We start from the raw sequence: 20,068 nt of genomic DNA on the forward strand, positions 1-20,068 counted from the left end.
ATTGGTTCAATGAGTAGGGAAACATGGTGATCAAGAAGGAAGGATATGGTTTTCCAAAAGGCAGATTTGCTACTGCTGTATAAATTCCAGATGTCAGAGTAATTTAAGCCATACAACGAAATACTTGAAATAGATTTTCACTTTATATATCTCCTTAATTTTGGTGATCAGTTATTCTTCCAAGAAATCTACAGTAGTTTTGACGTTTTTCCTTCAATAGTTTTTAATGATTTAAGAATTATAAGTAAAAATGCATGGTAATGCCATTTCCCCTTCTACTATGTATAAGACTCTTCTTCATCTTCCTGTTTCATCTTTTCAATTAGCTTCTGCCTCTCAGAAGCTTGCCGCATGCGCATCATCACAAGACTTTCATAATCCCTCTCGGAAACTACTGAATCCTGTGGAAAGAAGTGACTGCAGTTAGTTTCAGAAGCTCCATTAGGTCTTTCATGCATAATTATTTTATTCTGGATCTGGAAAGCATCACCACTCCAATACAAGAGTACCTTTCAAATGTCTATAGAAATACAGATTCTACATTTAGCGCAGCTATATTACTACTAATTACTGCATATTGGCAATCTATTTGGCTCTCGGCAAGAAATATTCTTGGCATTTTCAGCTGATCTTAGATTTTATAGATATTAAAATTACTCTTTACAAACAAAACAAACTTCACACAGTACATAGCATTATTCATCTGGCTGGAAAGTGCTAAAAGGAAAAAAAGTGTTTTATGTTTTACATCCCAATATGCTTAACAGTCATACAAATTATTCAAAATTAAGTAGTTTTAAGATCCCACATATTAAAACGGAGTTTAGAACAAATTATTCTAGATTATGTTCTAAAGGTTCTATTCCTAAGGTGTATTTCTTTTTGAGAAAAGCTTACAGCTGGTCCAAAGAAAAATGGTTTGTTACAGCATTGCCATATTTCTTGAACATACAGTAGTCCTTGATCTACAACATTTCTTCAACAACCATTTGAAATTAAGCATTGAACAAATGGGGGCTATAATCAGTCCTGGGAGCTTGGCAACCAGTTCACATTTAGGACTGCTTGCCAAGCATCAACTGATTACCATTTGCAACCTTCCTTGCCAGCTTCCCAAGAAAGAGCCTCCTGACCTGTGCTGCTCTTCTCACACACACCATCCCTGGTCCTCCCTCACCTACACAGCACCTCTTGCATCCTCCCTGATCCATGTGTTGCTTCTCACCCTGACTCGTGTATCCTCCCATGCATGTTACCCACTTTCCCTGACCAGCGCCTCTTGCACATCCCCTTGCTCTCTCCCCCACCCAGCAACAAACCACTTACTGATTTGGAACTTGCAGAGTCCCCCACTAATTTTGATTGTGGGAAGGTGGCAAGAAGTTGCCTTGCCTAAACTGTGAGATTCATTTAAAATCAGCAACCAAGATTGCAGGGATTGCTGTCACTAAGCAATGCAGTCGCATTTTACGACTGCAATGCTTGGCAATGACAATTCCAGTCTCAATTGCCGTCATAAGTCAAGACCAACCCATATGTATGTCTCCAAGCCTGAAACGTTTTTGGAGGATTTCTGAGAGAGCTGTAGAAAAGAAACACCCAGCTGAGAGGCCAATACAATGTGAAACTATAGTCTAAAAATAGTGCTTCTCAACTTTTGTGGTTTTTAAGGTGTGTGAACTTCAACTCCCATAATTCAACTTCCAGAGCTAATGTCCACAAATCTTAATATTGCTAAAATTGAGAAAGACAAATTACCCATAGAAACCTTGGCACATCTGAAAATGGTGGGATGGGAGAGCCAAGGCTGTATGCTGTTTCCTTTCAGAGATGATTTTGGAGACACCCTGTAGTTATAGAGCCAGTTTGGTCTAGTGGTTAAGGCACCAGGCTAGTCACCAGAGGACCGCGAGTTCTAATCCTGCCTTAGGCATAAAACCTGGCTGGATGGGTTCTCTCTCTCTCTCTCTCTCTCTCTCTCTCTCTCTCTCACACACACACACACACACACACACTCTCTCTCTCTCACACACACACCTCACAGGGTTGAAAAAAAATAGGAGTAGGTAAATGTATTATGTATGCCATCCTAAATTATTTATAAAAATAATAATAGTGGATGTAAATAATAAAATAAATACAAGGGGATGAAATCTGTTTCTTGGCAAACCTATACCAATGCATTTCACTCACAAAATTAGGGTACCAGGCACAACCTTGTTGAGCAAAAATTGGTTTACCTTTGGACTGGGTCTGGGGTGGGGTACAAACAAAGTGCCATGAAACAAATGGAAAGGCTGAAAGAAGGAAACAAAACGGCAAGAGGAGTCTAACGTGGTTATCCAAACCAATTTGCTATAAAGTTCATACATGTATGTAAAATGTTATGAGACTATATACTGGTTTTGCTTTAACCCTGCTAGCATTTTAGAAATTTCATGCTGGCATAAACATCTTACATTTAGGTTAGTTTTCTTCTGTGATGGCACACTTTAGCAAACGATATGAGATTGACACATTAAATCATGTATTTTTAGGATTAAGGCAGGAAACCTAACATAACAGATATTAATAATGATTTAAATGATACTTTGCAAGCAGTGATTTTTCTCAATATTAAGCGCTATGCAAAATGCAGCAGTAAATTGCTATCACATATTGTCCAGAGGCATTTACCTGACCTTCCTTGCAGACAAAAGCTGACCTAAATCTTTAAAGATAGGTGTTCTCATCATCTATATATGCTACATCAGCGAAAGTATACTTATATAGTGTTGTAAGTAGTTTTGTTAATTATCTGGCCAATCAGATTAGTTCAAAAGCTCTATACAGAGAATTCCAAATTTACTCACGTAGCCTTGTAAGAAAGTATTGCTATAGAAATTATAAAGTGAAGAAGTCTGAGTAGACTTATAGGCTCAATAAGGGAATTGGTTTCAGAATGTTGATTTTAATGTTTCATTGAATATTAAGTATGATTTACGAAATCTTAATGCAGGAACATTATTTCTAAGACTGATAGATATTGGTACAATTTATCATCATTTTCTTGCTATCTAAAGAAGCAGCTAATTCGTATATATAGTATAAATAACATTCATATAAAGGAGTTCTCTTTATATGAATATTTACAGTAGCCATTTTACCTATAGTAAATGAAAGCGATCTGATGTTCATTTATTAAATTTAATGTATTGAATCTTTTGCTCGTACAGCTATTAAGAAACTGCATTAGTACTTCCTATTATACTGCAGTAACATGAACTTTCTCCTGGTTCTAAGGAAATTAGACCTTTATAGACAACACTACACTGCAGACACTCCTGATTTTACCTAGACTGTAACACAGCAAGTTTCACAGATAAGCAGGAACTAAAACAGACTTCAGGGTATCTCTACCCAAATATCCACTACTATATCATACTGACTCACATTAGGATGTCTGGAAAAATACTTCTTTGCATAAGTTAATGAAGGCAAGAGTGACTACAGGAATAGAAGAATAAATTAGAATTTATCTTGTTGATAGACTAACAATGTTGTTTCAAGTCTTATTTTAATTTGATGCTGACAATAAAAGAAGGGTGAAAGAATAACTTTTAGGAAAATAAACTAATATAAGTTCCTTACAAAAAGGGTAATATTAAAAACAGCCGTGTGACCAGAGTAAAGAAAATACTTGGAGGAACAGCTGAAAAATTGTTATAGAATCTACAAAAATGTCACTTTTTAATACCACAAAGATAAGACCCAAGTTCGATGGAGAAGCAAAAGCATTAGACAAAAACACGGGCAAAGGCGATTTAAAATATCTCAGGCCATCAATTTTTTTTCTAACCATTTGCCATGTTATTTGATGTAAGTCACCAGAACTGGAATTCTGTGTTTTATTGCACCATCCTCATTTCAATATTTGACACTATATGTGGAATTACATAAATCTCTTGGAGCTTGGCCAACAGAACTAAATTTGCTAGGTGCTCTTTTATTTCCTTATTTGTACCTTCTTCCAGTAACTCCTGAAGAATAAAGATCTGTGGTTCCAAGCTTCCACAGAAGCTCTAGTTTCTCTTGAGGTAAAGTAACGTAGGCTAATGCTTCAGACTCATACACACCTATTTCCTGCAACCCAGGCAATTAGGTAATAGCATAAATCCCAGTTTCTAATGTAACTGAGTCAGCAAGGGCTTGGCGTAGAACACACACAAAGGAATTACCACCCACAGAACAGATGAGTGGCTGAGCCAGAAGTGAAAAGTAGGTGCTAAAGGAAAGGTGCTCGAAACAAAGAAATCTGAAAATATGCTATGATCTTTTAACGACTGCCAAGGAATGAAACCACAATGTGCACTGAACTGGATGGGCTTCCCTCTGTGTTCCCCACTTGGCTGTTTCTCTATTGGTCCATCTCACTGTAAGTATTAATTCTAAATTTTACTTTGTTTAAAGCTCGAAGCCATAATTACTTAATTTATAAATCCTTCCGGTATTTTTGCTAATAGATGCCTTTCTCTCAGTGGCCCATAGTGAACTTTTCACAGTAGGAAACTGAATACTTTTCATTATTGTGACGGTTCACTGGGATTCAGGTGTAGCATTCTAACAATACTTATATCTTCACTCAACTTCGATTTATCAGCACATTTTGGAAGCCAAGATACAGAACACCTTCCCATAGTTAAAATGAGCTAATGTAGGGATGGCAGGCCACAAATAAGAAACAATGGAAATTTCCATATCTTCTTTCACTGTCTAGCCTCTACATACAATGGGCATCAGCTTGTCAGTGTGAATGAAGTGGTACATCACAGACTGACAAGTAGAAAATAGGAAAGACAACTTATTGATATGTTGATCAAATGGAGCAAGCCCAGGTTAGGTATTAGTTCTTGATCCAAAGAGGAAACATGAATAAAAGGCCCGATGAGCAGAACAAGTAAAGCTATTGCAAGTTTATGGAGCAACAAAAGGGGAAATTAGAACTGAATTGAGTGTGAGGAAGTCAAGAGAGAGGCAGACATTTACTAAAAGAGACTGTGGAAACTGGAATAATAGAGGAGGCTTGGATATAGAATAGGGGAGATATAATCTAATGAAACAGAAAGATGATGCAAACTAATGCCAAAGAATCTATATCAATAGTATATGCTGGGGAATAAGCTCACTCCCAAAGAATGCCATACTTTGAACCACTGCAGGTAGAATTTAAACCTATGATGTTTATCTAAAGTTCATAAGGGCTGGACTAACTATAAATATCTAGCTAGAGGGCAGCAGCTACTCAATTAAGCAGGGTTGAACCTAGCTAATATTAGATGAGAGACCATCAGGTTGAGCAGGAAAGTAGGGAAATATCCCAGAAGAAATTAATAGCATATCATTTTTGTATTGTTGCTAGGAAAACTACGTAGAAATATCCAAGAAATCACAAGGAATCAAGTTTGACTTAGAGGCGCGGTGGCTCAATGCCTTAATGATGCTGGAGATGGTCTCTGTTCCAGGGGTTCAAGTCGTAGCACTGCATTATGGGGTGAGCTCCTGTCACTTGCTTCAGCTTCTGCCCACCTAGCAGTTTGAAAGCATGTTCTATGGAAGTAGATAAATAGGTACTACTTCAGTGGGGAGACCAGAAGGTGTTTCATGCAGGCCATCAGATTCCTGCAGGCTTTGAACCTTCTTCGTTGCAATGCCCATTTGTGAGGTAGCTTTGGTGGAGGGAAGAGTGCCCTGGATGACCCTGCAGGAGCCATTTGACTTTCTGGTATGAAGCCAGCTTACCCTCCTGTGGCACATCTTGGGAAGCGTGTGAGCGTGTACCACAACAGAGTTAGTAAACTGGCAGTCAATCTACTACTCTGCATTAGCATTGTAGTCTCCTGGCTAATGTAACAATGCCATACAATCATCATCATCATCATCATCTTGAAAGCTCCTCTATTGCAGGGCTTTTCAACCTTTTCACCCATTGTAACCACTTTTAGGGTATGGCAATATCCGAGTGCCACCAGTCGCCTAGCAAGGTGTCAAAAACTTGATGACCCCCCAAAAAAGGGAAAAAAGTGATGAAGTACAGGTAGTCCTCGACTTACAGTACTTCACTTAGTGACTGTTCGAAGTTACAATGCCACTGAAAAAGTGCCCCCCAAGCCACAGCCGAGCAAGACACCTGCCCACCCGATGGCGCTCTTCCTCCTGTCCGAGGTTTTCATTGTTGTGAGCATTTTTGTTGAAGATTGACAGCAGGGGTGGGGGGGGGTGTTTGGTTTTTATTCCCCCTGTCTGCTGGGTGGTTGCAGCAGGTTTTAGTCACTTCACATGATCCTGGGACACTGTGACCGTCATAAATATGAATCAGCTGCCAAGCATCTGAATGTAAATCATAAGATCCTGGAGAGGCTGCAACATTCCAGCTGATCGGCGCTTCTTCTGGGCTCAGCAGAAGCACCAGGATCAGCGCTGAGCTCCAGTTGGAGCCTGGCGCTAATCCTGGCGCTTCCACTGAGCCGTGACAGTCCCGAAGAAGCGCTGATCCTGGCGCTTCCATTGAGCCCTACAGCCCTGCAGCTCCATCCGTCTCTCGCTCAGGCTTGTGTGGTGCTGCCACCGGTTCAGCTCATTCCCCTCCCCCTCTACCACTTTTCTAGGATGGTCACGTACCACCTGCCAGGTGCCAATGTACCACAGGTGCTACCCGTACCACTGATTGAAAAGCCCTATTGTACTTCTGTGAATTTGGACTTTGAATAAGTATGAAAGTACTTATAAGTATTTTTTCAGGAGTATGAAAAAATAAAAGAATCTGGAATTTATTAACTGTAAATACCTTGTAGGTCTTGTACTGTCCTTAGATATAAATGCATACCAAATTAAAGTACTAATAATAAAATGTTTAATTCTGAGATAAATTTCTATCTAAGATGCAGAGTATTTTCTTACATTTGGGCTTTGGTATCAGAAACCACACATATTCAGTATTCTTCTCAAAATCCTAGCTACCTGGAGGGTTGCTGAACTCTAGCAATGAGAATTATTGTGAAAATTACTTTTGGGGCACTCCTTATGCATTCTTTTCTTTAAAATGCAAGTAAGTCCTAACTTTGAATACACAAACCTGCTTGTTAATGTCTCTTTTCTTCTTCTAGCAAACAAGAAAGAAGTTCACTGACTCCAGGAGCAACCGTTTACCTAAAGACTATTGATTAATTAGCAAACATCACTTTACTGTTGTCTCAACATGGACACATGGCGGAGAGGATCTATTAGGTCTTCAGGTTTCTTCAAGCGGCTCTCATTCAGGAGGAACAAGAAATTGGGCAACCAGGCTATTATCTTGAACCAGAAGAGTCAAACATTAGACTCCAATGAACAGTGTGACAAAAAGAGGTTCCTAAGAAATTTCAAAGAAAAGCCAGACTATTTTTCGTGTCAAAGCGAACAAAATCTTACCACTAAAACACAGCCACCTCCCAAACCACCTCGCTTATATTTGGACACTGCCAGCTGCCCCAATATAATAGACCACAGAGCATCTTCCTCTACAGATATCTCCTTTTTAAGCACTTCCTGCCATTTTCATAAGGCTACTCAAACACAGCCTGATCTATTTTACAGAGCCCAAACCATGAACTCTGAAACTCTCTCCAGGAACCGTAAACCTCCTTTTGATCCTTCAGACCCTTTCTCTTCCTTCACACTAGATTTGGGGCCCTCACTCCTGGACGATGTTTTACAAACACTCAGAAAACAGAATTTACTATTAAATTAGCTGGAATTCTCACCAAAACCAAGGAATTAATCATACTGACTCTTCTGATTCACGGATCTTTGGTTCTTTTTAAAATAAATTTGTTCCCATAAGAAGGTTATGCCATCTCTTAGGGGACGCTATTAAGTAACTTATGTTTTCTATCTCACTGATAAGCAGGCAATATACTTGCTATACGTAATCAATCAGAAATTCTATGTGTATGTGCAAGAGGAAGATGGTTTTGGCAGGAAGCGCTGTATCATATGGAATGTATGGATATGGTTGGATAAAATAATCTTAAATATCTTGGAGCCCAACTTTTATACATAAAGCTTTCATAGGATACAGAGGGCAAAGGTCCTCATCTACCAATAGTGAAATGGGAACTCTGAATATGAAGTTTATCTTCCTTTGTGCCAGTACAGACTTTTTCTAATTTCTTCCTTCAACTTGAGGGAATTAATAACTTCATTTACGTCATACTATGAATGTAAAATGTGAATGTATATGCTACTCTTTATTAAACCAATTTGTTTTATTTACTTTGCACATTCTTTAATTTCCAGTGACAAGTATTCATCTTCTAACAGATAAATGGGGAAAGCCTTAGTATTACCCTTACAGTCTGACATCTTCAAAAGTATTGGGGTGCAGCTTTTACTAAGTTCCACCCAATTTGATCAGTGCTGTGATGAAACACATTTGAAAAATGTTAAATTTGGGGGGGGGGAGAGTCTATCCTATTATATCATGTACTGTATCTACTACCAGCAAACACTTGCAGACATCATTGTGGTTTATAGTAACATCAATTAAAGAAGCAAAAACCTGGCATGAGGAAACCGTAGTTTCAGAAGAGAGCAGCAAGAGATTTGATCCAAACTGGACCAGAGTCCCACAGCAGTTTTTTTGCCAGATTAAAGCAGCTGTATTAGGCAGCTGCAAACATGACTAACGCTATTAATTTTCTACTGAATTCTGAACTCCACCTATTGCTGCATACTTAAGGTTATGACTGCACCATCAAAGATAAAGCTGAATTGTGACAGGAATTCTTAATATACGAAGGGCAATTTTCATTGTTGTTTCAGCTTCAGGCTGATATGAGTAAGTCAGTGTCAAAAATGAGCTCCTGTTTACTTCCTCAGGCTGAGAACAAATATAACCAGACTTTGTAATTTTCTCATTCTTCTATAACACACACACTCACAGATCAGTAGCATTGTATACTTCAAGAGGATTGCCAACAAACAGGTTCAAACAACAAGATGTTTCCAACTAGATGCATGAGAATAACAACATTTATACAATATAAGCCTACAATTGCCAGCAAATGGATAGATCAACCCCATGGGTGACAACAAGAAGGGAGGTACATGGGAGAGATTTGTAGTGAAACTACCTCACAAAATCTAGAACAGGAAGTTGTGGGAAGGTACTTTCCCACTGGTTTTTTTGGACAGTGTAATTGTAAAACTTTTTCCTCCCACTAAAATCAATGAGATGGAAAGAACTGCTTCATTTCCAATTCCAATGTAACTTGCAAGCCCAGAAGAGGAATGACAGGATTTGGGGGCAGGTATAATTTTTAGCTACTGATCTCTTTAACATATTGCATGGCATGAGTCATCACAATAAATCCATAGGGGATGTTCACCTATTCCACAAATATAAACGTGACTAAATGCTGTTTATTACAAAACAAATCGATGACATCTGTTGCTCTCTCTTTTTATTTCAGTTTTTATTCTTTATTGCCATAATATACTTAACCAACTGAAGGAAAAACTACCACAATATACAAAGCAGTGTAAATATGAAAAGCAAAACATAACAAGAAACAAAACAACACAAAAGGAAAAAATATATGTATTTACTGCATATATTATGGGATCCTTCAGATATTCATTCATGGTAGACAGCTGTCACTAAAGGATGCGATTACATGACATTATGTTTTAAAAAACATCACTTAGTGACAGAAATTCATGTCCCAATTACTGTTATTGACAGAGGACTACCTTTATAAAAGCAACTCAAAATTTAATCACAAGAAACAATATTGACTGGTCTTTCCACATTACACTTATTGATAAGCCACATTGATGGCAAGAGCAATATATTCAATTTGGAATTCAAACACCCAAGTAGCCTTATTTTTTTCAGTACAGGTTCATTCCATGCTCAATAAAGCTAATGTTCTTCATAAATAAATTCCAGGATTTCAGTACAACATATTAACATATTTAACATTTAATATATTTAACCAAGTGTGGTTAGACACACAAGGAATTTGTCTCCAGTACACTGGGTTTTTCTGTACCGAAGACAATTTCCCTGTGTGTCTAACCACACTTAGCCAAATAAATAAAGTATAAGTATAATGCTTATTTCTCTACCCAACATCAAAATACCAACAGTGTGAGAATTAAAGAAAATGGGACAATCACAGAAGAGGTCCAAATAATATATATAAATATCTCTAGAATACATTGTATTTTTCGGCTTAATGAAATAAATTCAAATCTTTTTTTACATATCAATTGAGGAGAAAAACAAATATGATCAATTATTTCCATTTAAGAATGGAAATGCCTTAAGGAAGGAAGGAAGGGACAAGGGGAGAGAGAGAGGGAAGGAGGAACAGACTAAGAGGGAGGGGAAGAAAAGGAAGGAAAGAAGGAAGGGACAAGGGGAGAGAGGGAGGGAAGGAGGAAGAGACTAAGAAGGAGGTGAAGGAAAGGAAGGAAGGAAAGAAGGGACAATGGGAGAGAGGGAGGGAAGGAGGAAGAGACTAAGCAGGAGAAGAGACTAAGGGAGAGGAAGGAAAGGAAGGAAGGAAAGAAGGAAGGGACAATGGGAGAGAGGGAGGGAAGGAGGAAGAGACTAAGCAGGAGGTGAAGGAAAGGAAGGAAGGAAGGAAGGAAGGAAGGAAGGAAGGAAGGGAGGGAGGAAGGAAGGAAGGAAGGAAGGAAGGAAGGAAGGAAGGAAGGAAGGAAGGAAGGAAGGGACAATGGGAGAGAGGGAGGGAAGGAGGAAGAGACTAAGGGAGGTGAAGGAAAGGAAGAAAAGAAGGAAGGAAGGGACAAGGGAGGGAAGGAAGGCAGGTACCCACCTCAATCCCATCCCAGAGACCCACAGATCCCCCCCCCAGGCACTCTGCAACCTGAGTGATCAGCTGGCCATGCCCCCTGGCCATTGATCAAGTGATCCTGGGACACTGTGAATGTCATAAGTATGAATCAGTTGTCAAGCATCTGAATGTAAATCACATGACCCTGGGGGTGCTGCAACAATCATAAGTGTGAAAAATGATCATTAATTCGCTTTTCCAGTGCTGTTGTAACTTTTAACAGTCACTAAGCGAATTGTTGTAAGTTGAGGACTACCTATACTTTCCCATTTTTTCCTTTTTTTTTTTTTTGGTCAAGTTTTTGATACTGTGGGGTCACCACAACATGAGGGACTGTATTAAAGGGTCGCGGCATTAGGAAGGTTGAGAACCACTGGTCTAAATAATACTCTTCAATTGTCTGGGAAAAATAAACAATAGGTATAGAATCTTCCAAGACATTTTTCAGTTAATCTAATATAGTCGTTAACTTATTACCACAATTGAGCCCAAAATTTTTCTTGCTAAGCAAGGCAGTTATTAAGCGGGGTTTGCCCCATTTTACGACCTTTTTTGCCACAATTGTTAAGTGAGTCACTGCAGCTGTTAAGCAGATCACATGGTTATTAAGCAAATCTGGCTTCTCCCATTGATTTTGCTTGTCGGAATTGATTGGGAATGTTACAAATGGGATCACATAACTCCGGAACAGTGTAACTCATAAATACATGCCAGCTACCAAGTGCCCAAATTTTGATCACATGACCATGGGGAATCCTGCAATATTCGTAAGTGTGAAAACTGGTCATAAGTCTCCGTTTTCAGTGCCACTGTAACTTTGGTCACTAAATGACAGGTCGTAAGTTGAGGACTGCCTATAATTTAGGGATTTCAGAAACTGCTAGTATATATAGTCCATACTATCTGATTAAAGGATGTTTTAATTGAATGCAGGGTCATTCTGCAGTTTTAAGTGACCCATGTTCTTCTCCCAAACTAACTCAGCACTGAACAGATGCTTATCTCTTCCATTATTCTCAACTGGTTCAGGTGCAAGATTCAGGATAAAATACTGTTCTTTTATCCTCTTTGAATCTAAAAATATACTGATATAAAATACACTTATTTCCTATATTTTAGCAGGAAATCGACTGATATTTGAACACTAAGTACATGACCTGATTTAAATTGCAATATATTGCATTAAATTGCTGCTGTGTTGTCAAAAACATAACTTAGCAATGTGGATCACCTAATAATATTGGAGCAGAATAGCCCAACCTCCGCAATCTAATAAAGACTTTATTTATTTAGCACAACTACCTCACCACAATAAGCTATGTACTGAATCTTCTAGTTCTTTTTTAACCCTTTAGCAAAGACATGTTCAAATGGCCTCTTGCATTGTTAATAAAAAGAAGGGGGAAAAAACCTAAGTAATAAACAAAAGATTTCATAAGAAGCAATAGCTAAAGTCTCTCCTGAATCATTGACTCCTGGTGACGCCATGGATACAGTCATGTTTTTTGGCGACATGCAGAAGAGGTCTGTCACCGTGTTCTTCCATAGTGTTTTTTTGAGTTTCTCATTTTAACCTGTAATCCTGAGACTTCTTGGTAAAATCTCATCCAAATCTTAACCAGATTTGATCTGCTTAGCTTTTCTGAGATCAGGCCAATTCAGTTAGATGCTGACACCTTCAATAAGCAATACAGATAGTCCTCGACATACAAGCATTTCTTTAATGGCCACTTGAAGTTACAGTGGCACTGAAAAAAAGTGACTTATGACTCAGTTTTCACACTTGTGTCCACTGCAGCATCCCCGTGGTCACATGATCAAAATTTGGATGCTTGGCAACTGGCATGTACTTATGACGGATTGCAGTGTCGTGGGGTCACGTGATCGCCTTTTGCAATCTTCTGACAGGCAAAGTCAAGGGGGAAGCCAGATTCACTGAACAACCATATTACTAACTTAACAACGGCAGTGCTTCACTTAACAATTATGTAGCAAGAAAGATTGTAAAATGGGACAAAACTCAACAACTACTTTGCTGATCGATGGGAATTTTGGGCTCGATTGTGGTCGTAGGTCGAGGACTTCCTGTGTTCAACACCAGAGTTCTATTACCAAAACATGAGCAAAAACTTTTAATTGTAGTCAATTCATCCTCTTTCACTCTTAGGGACAGGACTTAATACCAATAATATACATCGGGACTGCTTGTGATAGCTCTGCCAATCTTGTGTACGCTTAAAAAAAAACCTGAGCCCCACATTTCCATCCATCAGCAAAGTAGTTGTTGAGTTTTGCCCCATTCACTTGCCACAACTGTTAAGTGAATAACTGCTGTTGTTAAGTTAGTAACAAATGACCCAAACAACCTGGGGGTTCTGCTGGATTCTACCCTGTTGAGTATTGCTGACCATAGCATTCTTCTCGAATGCATTCTGGCCAAGAGAAGCTATGGCAGTAAACGCAGCCCTGTGGAATAGGACTAGAAAGGCAATTCGCTCTAAAGAGCTCTAAGTATGTCCCAGGTGGAGCTACACAGGCCTCAATAAACCTCTGCAAAGCAGTTTCTCAGGACCAGCCACTGTGAATTAAGACCAAATTACCAAATTACTTACTAGCAGAATAATAAGTGATGATTATTTATTAATTATCACACACAGTAAATGCTTCTTTAAAAAAGCTGGCAATATACCTGCTCATTAAGTACACAACAGCTAATTTTTTCACCCACATATTGCCAGAAAAATGTACTTGTGTCACGTGCAAAGAAAAAAGGCTGAACTATGGCCAAAGTCTCTTAATTTTGTTTATTAACATTTCAGCAGAAGCCACAACGCATCGGTTGGGAAAGGGGGACAGAACATATTCCCAGCTGACATAGGTACAATTCTTGTTGGAAATGATGGGAGTTGTACTCAAGGAAGGGTCAAATTGGGGGGGGGGGGGGAAGACTACTATAGAAATATATTTATTTTTGTTCATTTATTTGTTAAATTTATTTGCTGCCTATCTCGCTGGATGGCTGCTCTAGGCAGCTTACAATAATATAACACAGATAACATTCACAATGCACCTTTACATTCTCCTTAGTTTTCCTATCATCACCACCCATCTGGCTTTCTGTCTGTAAATTATTTAAAGTTTAATTTCTAGTTGTGTCAAATAGATAGAAGCTATAAAATCAAAAAAAAAATAACATTTATAAATAAAACATTGAATTTGCAGACATATTCATATTTCATAAAAAACACATTTTTGCCATCAACAAAAGAAAAAAACTATCATGCTATAAACCATAGAACAAAACTGTCTTTTTAAATGTTATTTTAAAGATCTACTAATCTATGTAGCCCAGAGTTCCCCAATCTTTTGGGGTTGGCAGCCTGAAGCAAGTAGAAGGAGAGAAAGAAGGAATAGTCTTGTGGGGGAGTAAACGCATGTGCGTACGCACACATACTTGTTGCTCATGTGAGTGGGGCTGTGAGCGTTCGTGCGAGGATTGCGAGCATCTGCGATGCTCAAAGTAACGCGAGCGCTCACGCATGGGGCTGCAAATGCCTGCAATGTTCATGGTGACGCTCACACAAGTGGGGGCCATGAATGCCCACAATGCTCATGTGAGTGGGGCTGCGAACGCCTGCAACACTCGCACAAGTGGGGCCACAAACGCCCACGATGCTCACATCAATCTGCGCACGACTGAGGCTGCAAATGCCCATGGCGCTCATGGTGACACTCGTGCGAGTCGGGCTGCAGACGTGACGCTCATCCGAGTGGAACTGTGCACGTGTGCGCACCAGCCAGCCACTCACACGGCCCGGTGGCCGATGGGGGAGAAACCTGGTTGGGGACCCCGGTTGTAGCCTATTTGGAGATTTGAAAGTGTAGTTACAATATTTAAGAGGAATTACATTTCAGGGAGATTGTATCTGAAATGTTTCATACAGCATATTTGCAAAAAAAAATATTAAATGAATGAGTTCATTAAAAATATTGAGTGTTTCCAATAATTAGAGGCATGATTTTTATTCTGAGTGTAGGGTCGAGGTAACTGTGTTCCACAGTTGTAAAAGATGTGGTCCGTAGAAGACAGAGAAGCCGAGTTGTTTCCCTTCTAGCAATTCTGCTTGAGAAAGCTGGGGAGGGGGAGGTGAATTTGCAAATCCATATGCACATGCATGCAGCTCTCAGCATCAAATAGATTGCTCAACCTCTGCTCAAAACATGAGTTCTCAGTATAAAGAACTTTTAAGGGCTACTTGTTTATCCTAACTTCCTTACCAGGAAAAACTATCATATTTATCTGTTTCCAAGGCTCCTATTTCTTCACCTGCTAATATTATTTCTTCAGTAACCAACCCCAACAAAGTAAACACTGTGGATATTTCATTCCTAATTAGCACTAATTGCATTCATTCTAGCATAGTGGGTGTACATGAATTTCAAACTAAAAACACATTTATATTTCTTTCAGCTAGAATAAATCTGTAAACAACAACTTGTGACTTAAAGAAGGTCTTCCAAATCAGAATATAGGCAACACGCTTACTGAGTACATATAAAATAAAATTATACTTTAAAACAGAATAAAAGCAGTTTGTATTGCTATTACCTGAGATATATGTGGGTGAATAGTGCCATCAGCAAACACTGTGCTACTCTGTGGTTGACCCTCCAGCCAAGTGATTTTTAAAGGATTGTATGTTAGGCCAATTTCATTCTTCACTGCCATCTCCTAACAGATAAAAACAAACAACACTGTGTGATCATCTGTATTTCATTGATCCCTGTTTCGGTAATTAACTTGAGCAAACAGAAGAATGGCTGCAGGCAAATAATTGCTTCGCGTTCCCTCCTAAGTTGCCAAATTAATTCATTATCACTCAATATAGGATATCAACTGACAGTAGAAGGACAATAATCCAGCTGGTTGTTATCATTCTACAACAGGGGTCCCCAACCCCCAGTCTGTGGATGGGACGCGGCATACCAGCAACCGGGCCACACAAACAAGCAAAGCCTCATCTGTGGGATGCAGGCAGCACACAAAACCACGTACCCTCCGATCTGTGAAAAAACCTCTCTCCATGAAACCAGTCCCTGGTGACCAAAAGGTTGGGCCCTCTGTTCTACAATATATTGTAATTCTTTCAACAGACCTCAATATTTATCAATAAAGATCAATACATACCTATATCAAATAGGAGGGCATTTTACAAACAGATAAAAAAGAACAGTAACGACATTTACCCACAGAGGTACTTGAGGGTAGTTTCTCAACTATTGTAAGCATGTTGTTATTTTACACGCAGTAACGTCACTAAAGACCAGTCCTTTATCTGTAATCCTCATTTAGCAAGTACCTCAGACAGTGACCATTTGCAGTTACAACACTGATGAAACTTTGCAACTAATGCCTGCATTTACAACCTTTGTAGCATCTCTCTCTCAATCATGTATTCAAGCATCACTAAGCAGTATGGTTGCAAAATTCGATGTTATGTGACTGCATTGACTTATGACAGTAGTTCCAGTTGCCATTGTTAAGTATATCCCACACCATCATTCGGTGTGATGTCACATGATCACTACTGGTGACTTCCTGCTGGCTTTCCTGTTGATTTTGCTTGTGAAGGTCACCAATGGTGATCATGTGATTATGGGAGGCTGCAGTTGTCGTAATTGGAGGTTAGTCACCATGCATCACAATCATACCGGCTCAAGGTTGATTCAGCCTTCCATCCTTCCGAGATAGGTAAAATGAGGACCCAGATTGTTGGGGGCAATGTAAATATATATGTACTTTGCTTACTGGTGTACACCGCTTAGAGAGTGCTTGCACTTAAAGCGGTATATAAGTCTCATAAATAAATAAATGGAGACACTATGACAACTGCAACTTTGAGGACTAGGTATGGATCTCATTCAGTGCCAATATAACTTTGAATGTTTGCTGAATGAATGGTTGTTAAACAAGAACTATCTGTACTTTATAATGCTACCTTCTTCAATTATTGCCTGCAGAATTGTCTTGCATTAGTGTATCCATTCTGGTGCACCATATTTCTAAGTTAAAATACAAACAAAAATAACTTACAGCAGCTTTCACTGTAGCAAATTCCACAACTGCACTTCCAGCCTTCTTGTTAGAGATCAGCAAATTAAGAACCTCACCATACTGCCAGAATCAAGAAGAAATGTAATGTAAGATATAGGTTATGTTTTCAGAGATTTTACTATAAGGGACACAGATTCACACAGGCAATATTATAGTCCAGAAATGATACAGACTCCAAGAACAAAGGCACCAGCCAAATTATTCCAGTGGAAGAATAGGCAATATGTGGCCTTTCAAAAGTGAACGGACAGTAATTCCTACAATCATTCTAGCTATGGCTGGGGGACAGCTGTATATTATCAGGAAGATGATAAGTTGTCCATAAGTGGCCTGAGCAGTTGCTCCGTGTATTAATAGTAACAAAGCAAGATATTATGCAAATAAAATATTATTTATTTTAATGTTTGATAATTCTGCTTCACTAACAGTCCATATCATATTGTATAATTTATGTTTTATTTCGCCCTTGGGAAAGGAGCTATACATTTATTTCTTATCCACAGGATGTGTTCTAGACCAGTGATTCTCAACCTTTCTAATGCCGTGACCCCATAATACAGTTCCCCATGTTGTGGTGACTCCCACGTGGGTGTGGCCACCAATAAGAGGGAGTAGGACAGCTAGGGAAAAAGGAAAAAAATGGCGGACAGCATGGTTTGGTGACCCCCGTGAAATGGTCATTTGACCCCAAATGGGGTCCCGACCCACAGGTTGAGAACCACTGTTCTAGACTAAATTATTTTTCATTTCCTCTTCATTACTGGAATATGTTTTAGGTTTTTCTACTCATCCTCTTCTTATATCTGGTCACACTAACCCTTCAATTTAAAAAGTTTAAGCCAGTTCAAGGAAGATGGTATTTTAATTCTTCTTTGTTATAAGAGGATAGCTTCTTCGGTTAAAATTAAACTTAATTTTCTGAAATTAATCATGAATCACCCACTCTACAGCCGTGGTGGCACAGTGGTTAAAATGCAGTATTGCAGGCTAATTCAGCTCACTGCCAGGAGTTTGATTCTGAGCGGCTCAAGGTTGACTCGGCCTTCCATCCTTCTGAGGTCAGTATGAGGACCAGATTCTTGGGGGCAACATGCAGACTCTGTAAACTGCTTAGAGAAGGGGTCCCCAAGCTATGGTCTGTGGCCCGGAACAGGACCGTGGGCTCTCAGTCAGTGGGCAGCAGTAATGGTTGGCTGGTGTATGTACGTGTGGACGTGCATTTCCCCTCTCGCACTAGCGCTCACAGCCGTTTGTGCATGCACGCAGGCACAAACAGAATGTTAGTGCGAGATGGGTGTCTGCAGCCCATTTGCACATGCACCACTAGCCCGGGTGGTTTGCACAGCCCATTTGTGCATGCGTGAATGGGCTGTTAGCTGCCATGGGGGTGCGTGACCATTCACGCATGTGCATGGTGCCAGCACATACTGCATGCGCAAGAGGGGCTGCTAGTGCCATGCCAGTGTGCGTGGCCCTATGCGCGCACGCGCATGCATACCCAGAAAGGTTGGAGATCTCTGGCTTAGAGGGCTGTAAAGCACTGTGAAGCAGTATATAAGTCTAAGTGCTATATACTGTATGGGACAGTTATAAAGCCTATATGTGAGATCATGTTATAATTAATGCTTTTAAGAGAAAACAAGAAAAAATATTTTGCATCAACAACTAGAATATTTGCTTAAAGAGAAATTGCTATATTATGCAAAGGATTCTATGGAGAAGGTCTATTGTGAATTTGTATTAGCCAAAGTGATATTAGAAATTAATACATATTAAACAATGCCTTCCTTTGTTAACTTGTTTAGAAAAGATTTATAATGATCATGGCATGATCTCATTGGTTTATGAAGGAATTTATATAAAAAGTCTTTGCTTATTTTTAGAGAAGAGTCATAATTATACAGAATAAGAAAGTGGCATTCTGGTGACCCTTCTGCAATGAATAGACATACGGTAATGAATTTAGTCTGTCTGCTTTTATTTGGCTATTCCTACTACTGCATTTAGTTAAATAATTCACAGGTTGATCATTGCTATCCTAACCAAGATTCCAAACAAGCTAGAATTCAAAATACAAGACCAGATCATGGACTTCAACTGTAGAAGAAAATAAACCAAGATTTTTAGTTCAAATGATAGGTCAAATTGAATGCACCTGCATATAGCTCATTCAAGCCAAAGCAGAATACATCACAAGCCTAGTTTATTGCTTCATATGAATGTGAATAATATTAAGCAAAGCCAATTATGGTAAGAAGACATTTTAGAACAGGACCTTTTGTAGAAGTTGCAGTAGAATTTCTTTTGAGTAACCTCCATTAGTTTCATCTTCTTTCTTGCACTTCCATCGAAGCTGATGTAGAAAAGCCACAAATTAGTTTTACATAGTGCAGGGTCCAAGGCCTGTATATCAACACTCACAATTTACTTTCATTTCTATCTATATATTCCCAAAACTCTTCTGTTTGTCTGTTTCAACCTTCAATTGGGCAAAATCGTACATCATAAGAGCAACAATTTTTGAATCAATATACCTCAAACAGGCTGTCTTAAAGAATGTATCGGAAATCTGGGACCCATTACTCCTATGGGAACGAAATTTGGCAAAGTTGTGGTCACTTCAGCATTGCCACGCTGCTGTAGTCAGCTGTGCTGCTGCACTGCCACAATCAGCCAAAGTCAGGTGATTGTCATTTCCAAAACTCCCTGCCAGTTTTTTGCAAGCCAGCAGGAAGTTGGAACTCTTCTGAGGTGATGATGGCATGGTATAGCATTGTGGTTAAAAAATAAAATATTTTGTTTTAAATATTGTCAGCTTCCTCGTGTCATGTGGAAAGAGAGGGGAACAACATGGTCAATAGATGACATCAAATGTCACTGAGAAGCTGTGAGAAGGAGGAGCATACACAAATGGATGAGGTCAGGGCCACATGTCTCCAGAATCACAGTCATCACAAATAACATGGGAGAAGAAGAGTCAAAGGGGGAGAGGCATGCATGTCTCCAGAATGATAACAAGAGGCACAGAAGAAGAGGGGAAGAGATAAAGGAGTAAAGAAATGCACAACTTCAG

General features: G+C 39.2%; 2 protein-coding genes across 3 annotated transcripts in view; one reads left to right on the top strand and one right to left on the bottom strand.

Moving 5' to 3' along the window:
- Positions 1-121: 121 nt before the first annotated feature.
- The window catches only part of DNAJC17 (DnaJ heat shock protein family (Hsp40) member C17), a 29,154-nt gene continuing 9,207 nt past the window's right edge, over positions 122-20,068 (bottom strand). The window contains exons 8-11 of the mRNA XM_039323840.1: positions 19,271-19,348; positions 16,975-17,055; positions 15,490-15,612; positions 122-401 (exon numbers count right to left, since the gene is read on the bottom strand). Coding sequence (XP_039179774.1) covers positions 279-401; positions 15,490-15,612; positions 16,975-17,055; positions 19,271-19,348 — 405 coding nt within the window. The 3' untranslated portion in view covers positions 122-278. The remainder of the gene's footprint in view (positions 402-15,489; positions 15,613-16,974; positions 17,056-19,270; positions 19,349-20,068) is intronic.
- Positions 2,004-8,290, top strand: CUNH15orf62 (chromosome unknown C15orf62 homolog). 2 transcript variants are annotated; one of them, XM_039323841.1, is made up of 3 exons: positions 2,004-4,414; positions 5,399-5,530; positions 7,143-8,290. In XM_039323841.1, the coding sequence occupies exon 3, from the start codon at positions 7,235-7,237 to the stop codon at positions 7,763-7,765; it is 531 nt and encodes a 176-aa protein (XP_039179775.1). In that variant the 5' UTR covers positions 2,004-4,414; positions 5,399-5,530; positions 7,143-7,234; the 3' UTR covers positions 7,766-8,290. The 2 variants fall into 2 exon arrangements, with proteins under 2 accessions (XP_039179775.1, XP_039179776.1); XM_039323842.1 differs by lacking the exon at positions 5,399-5,530.

This window comes from Crotalus tigris, unplaced genomic scaffold (genome assembly GCF_016545835.1).
Source record: "Crotalus tigris isolate CLP2741 ecotype Arizona unplaced genomic scaffold, ASM1654583v1 scf7180000024285.889131, whole genome shotgun sequence".
In the NCBI taxonomy this organism is placed as follows: Eukaryota; Metazoa; Chordata; class Lepidosauria; order Squamata; family Viperidae; genus Crotalus; species Crotalus tigris.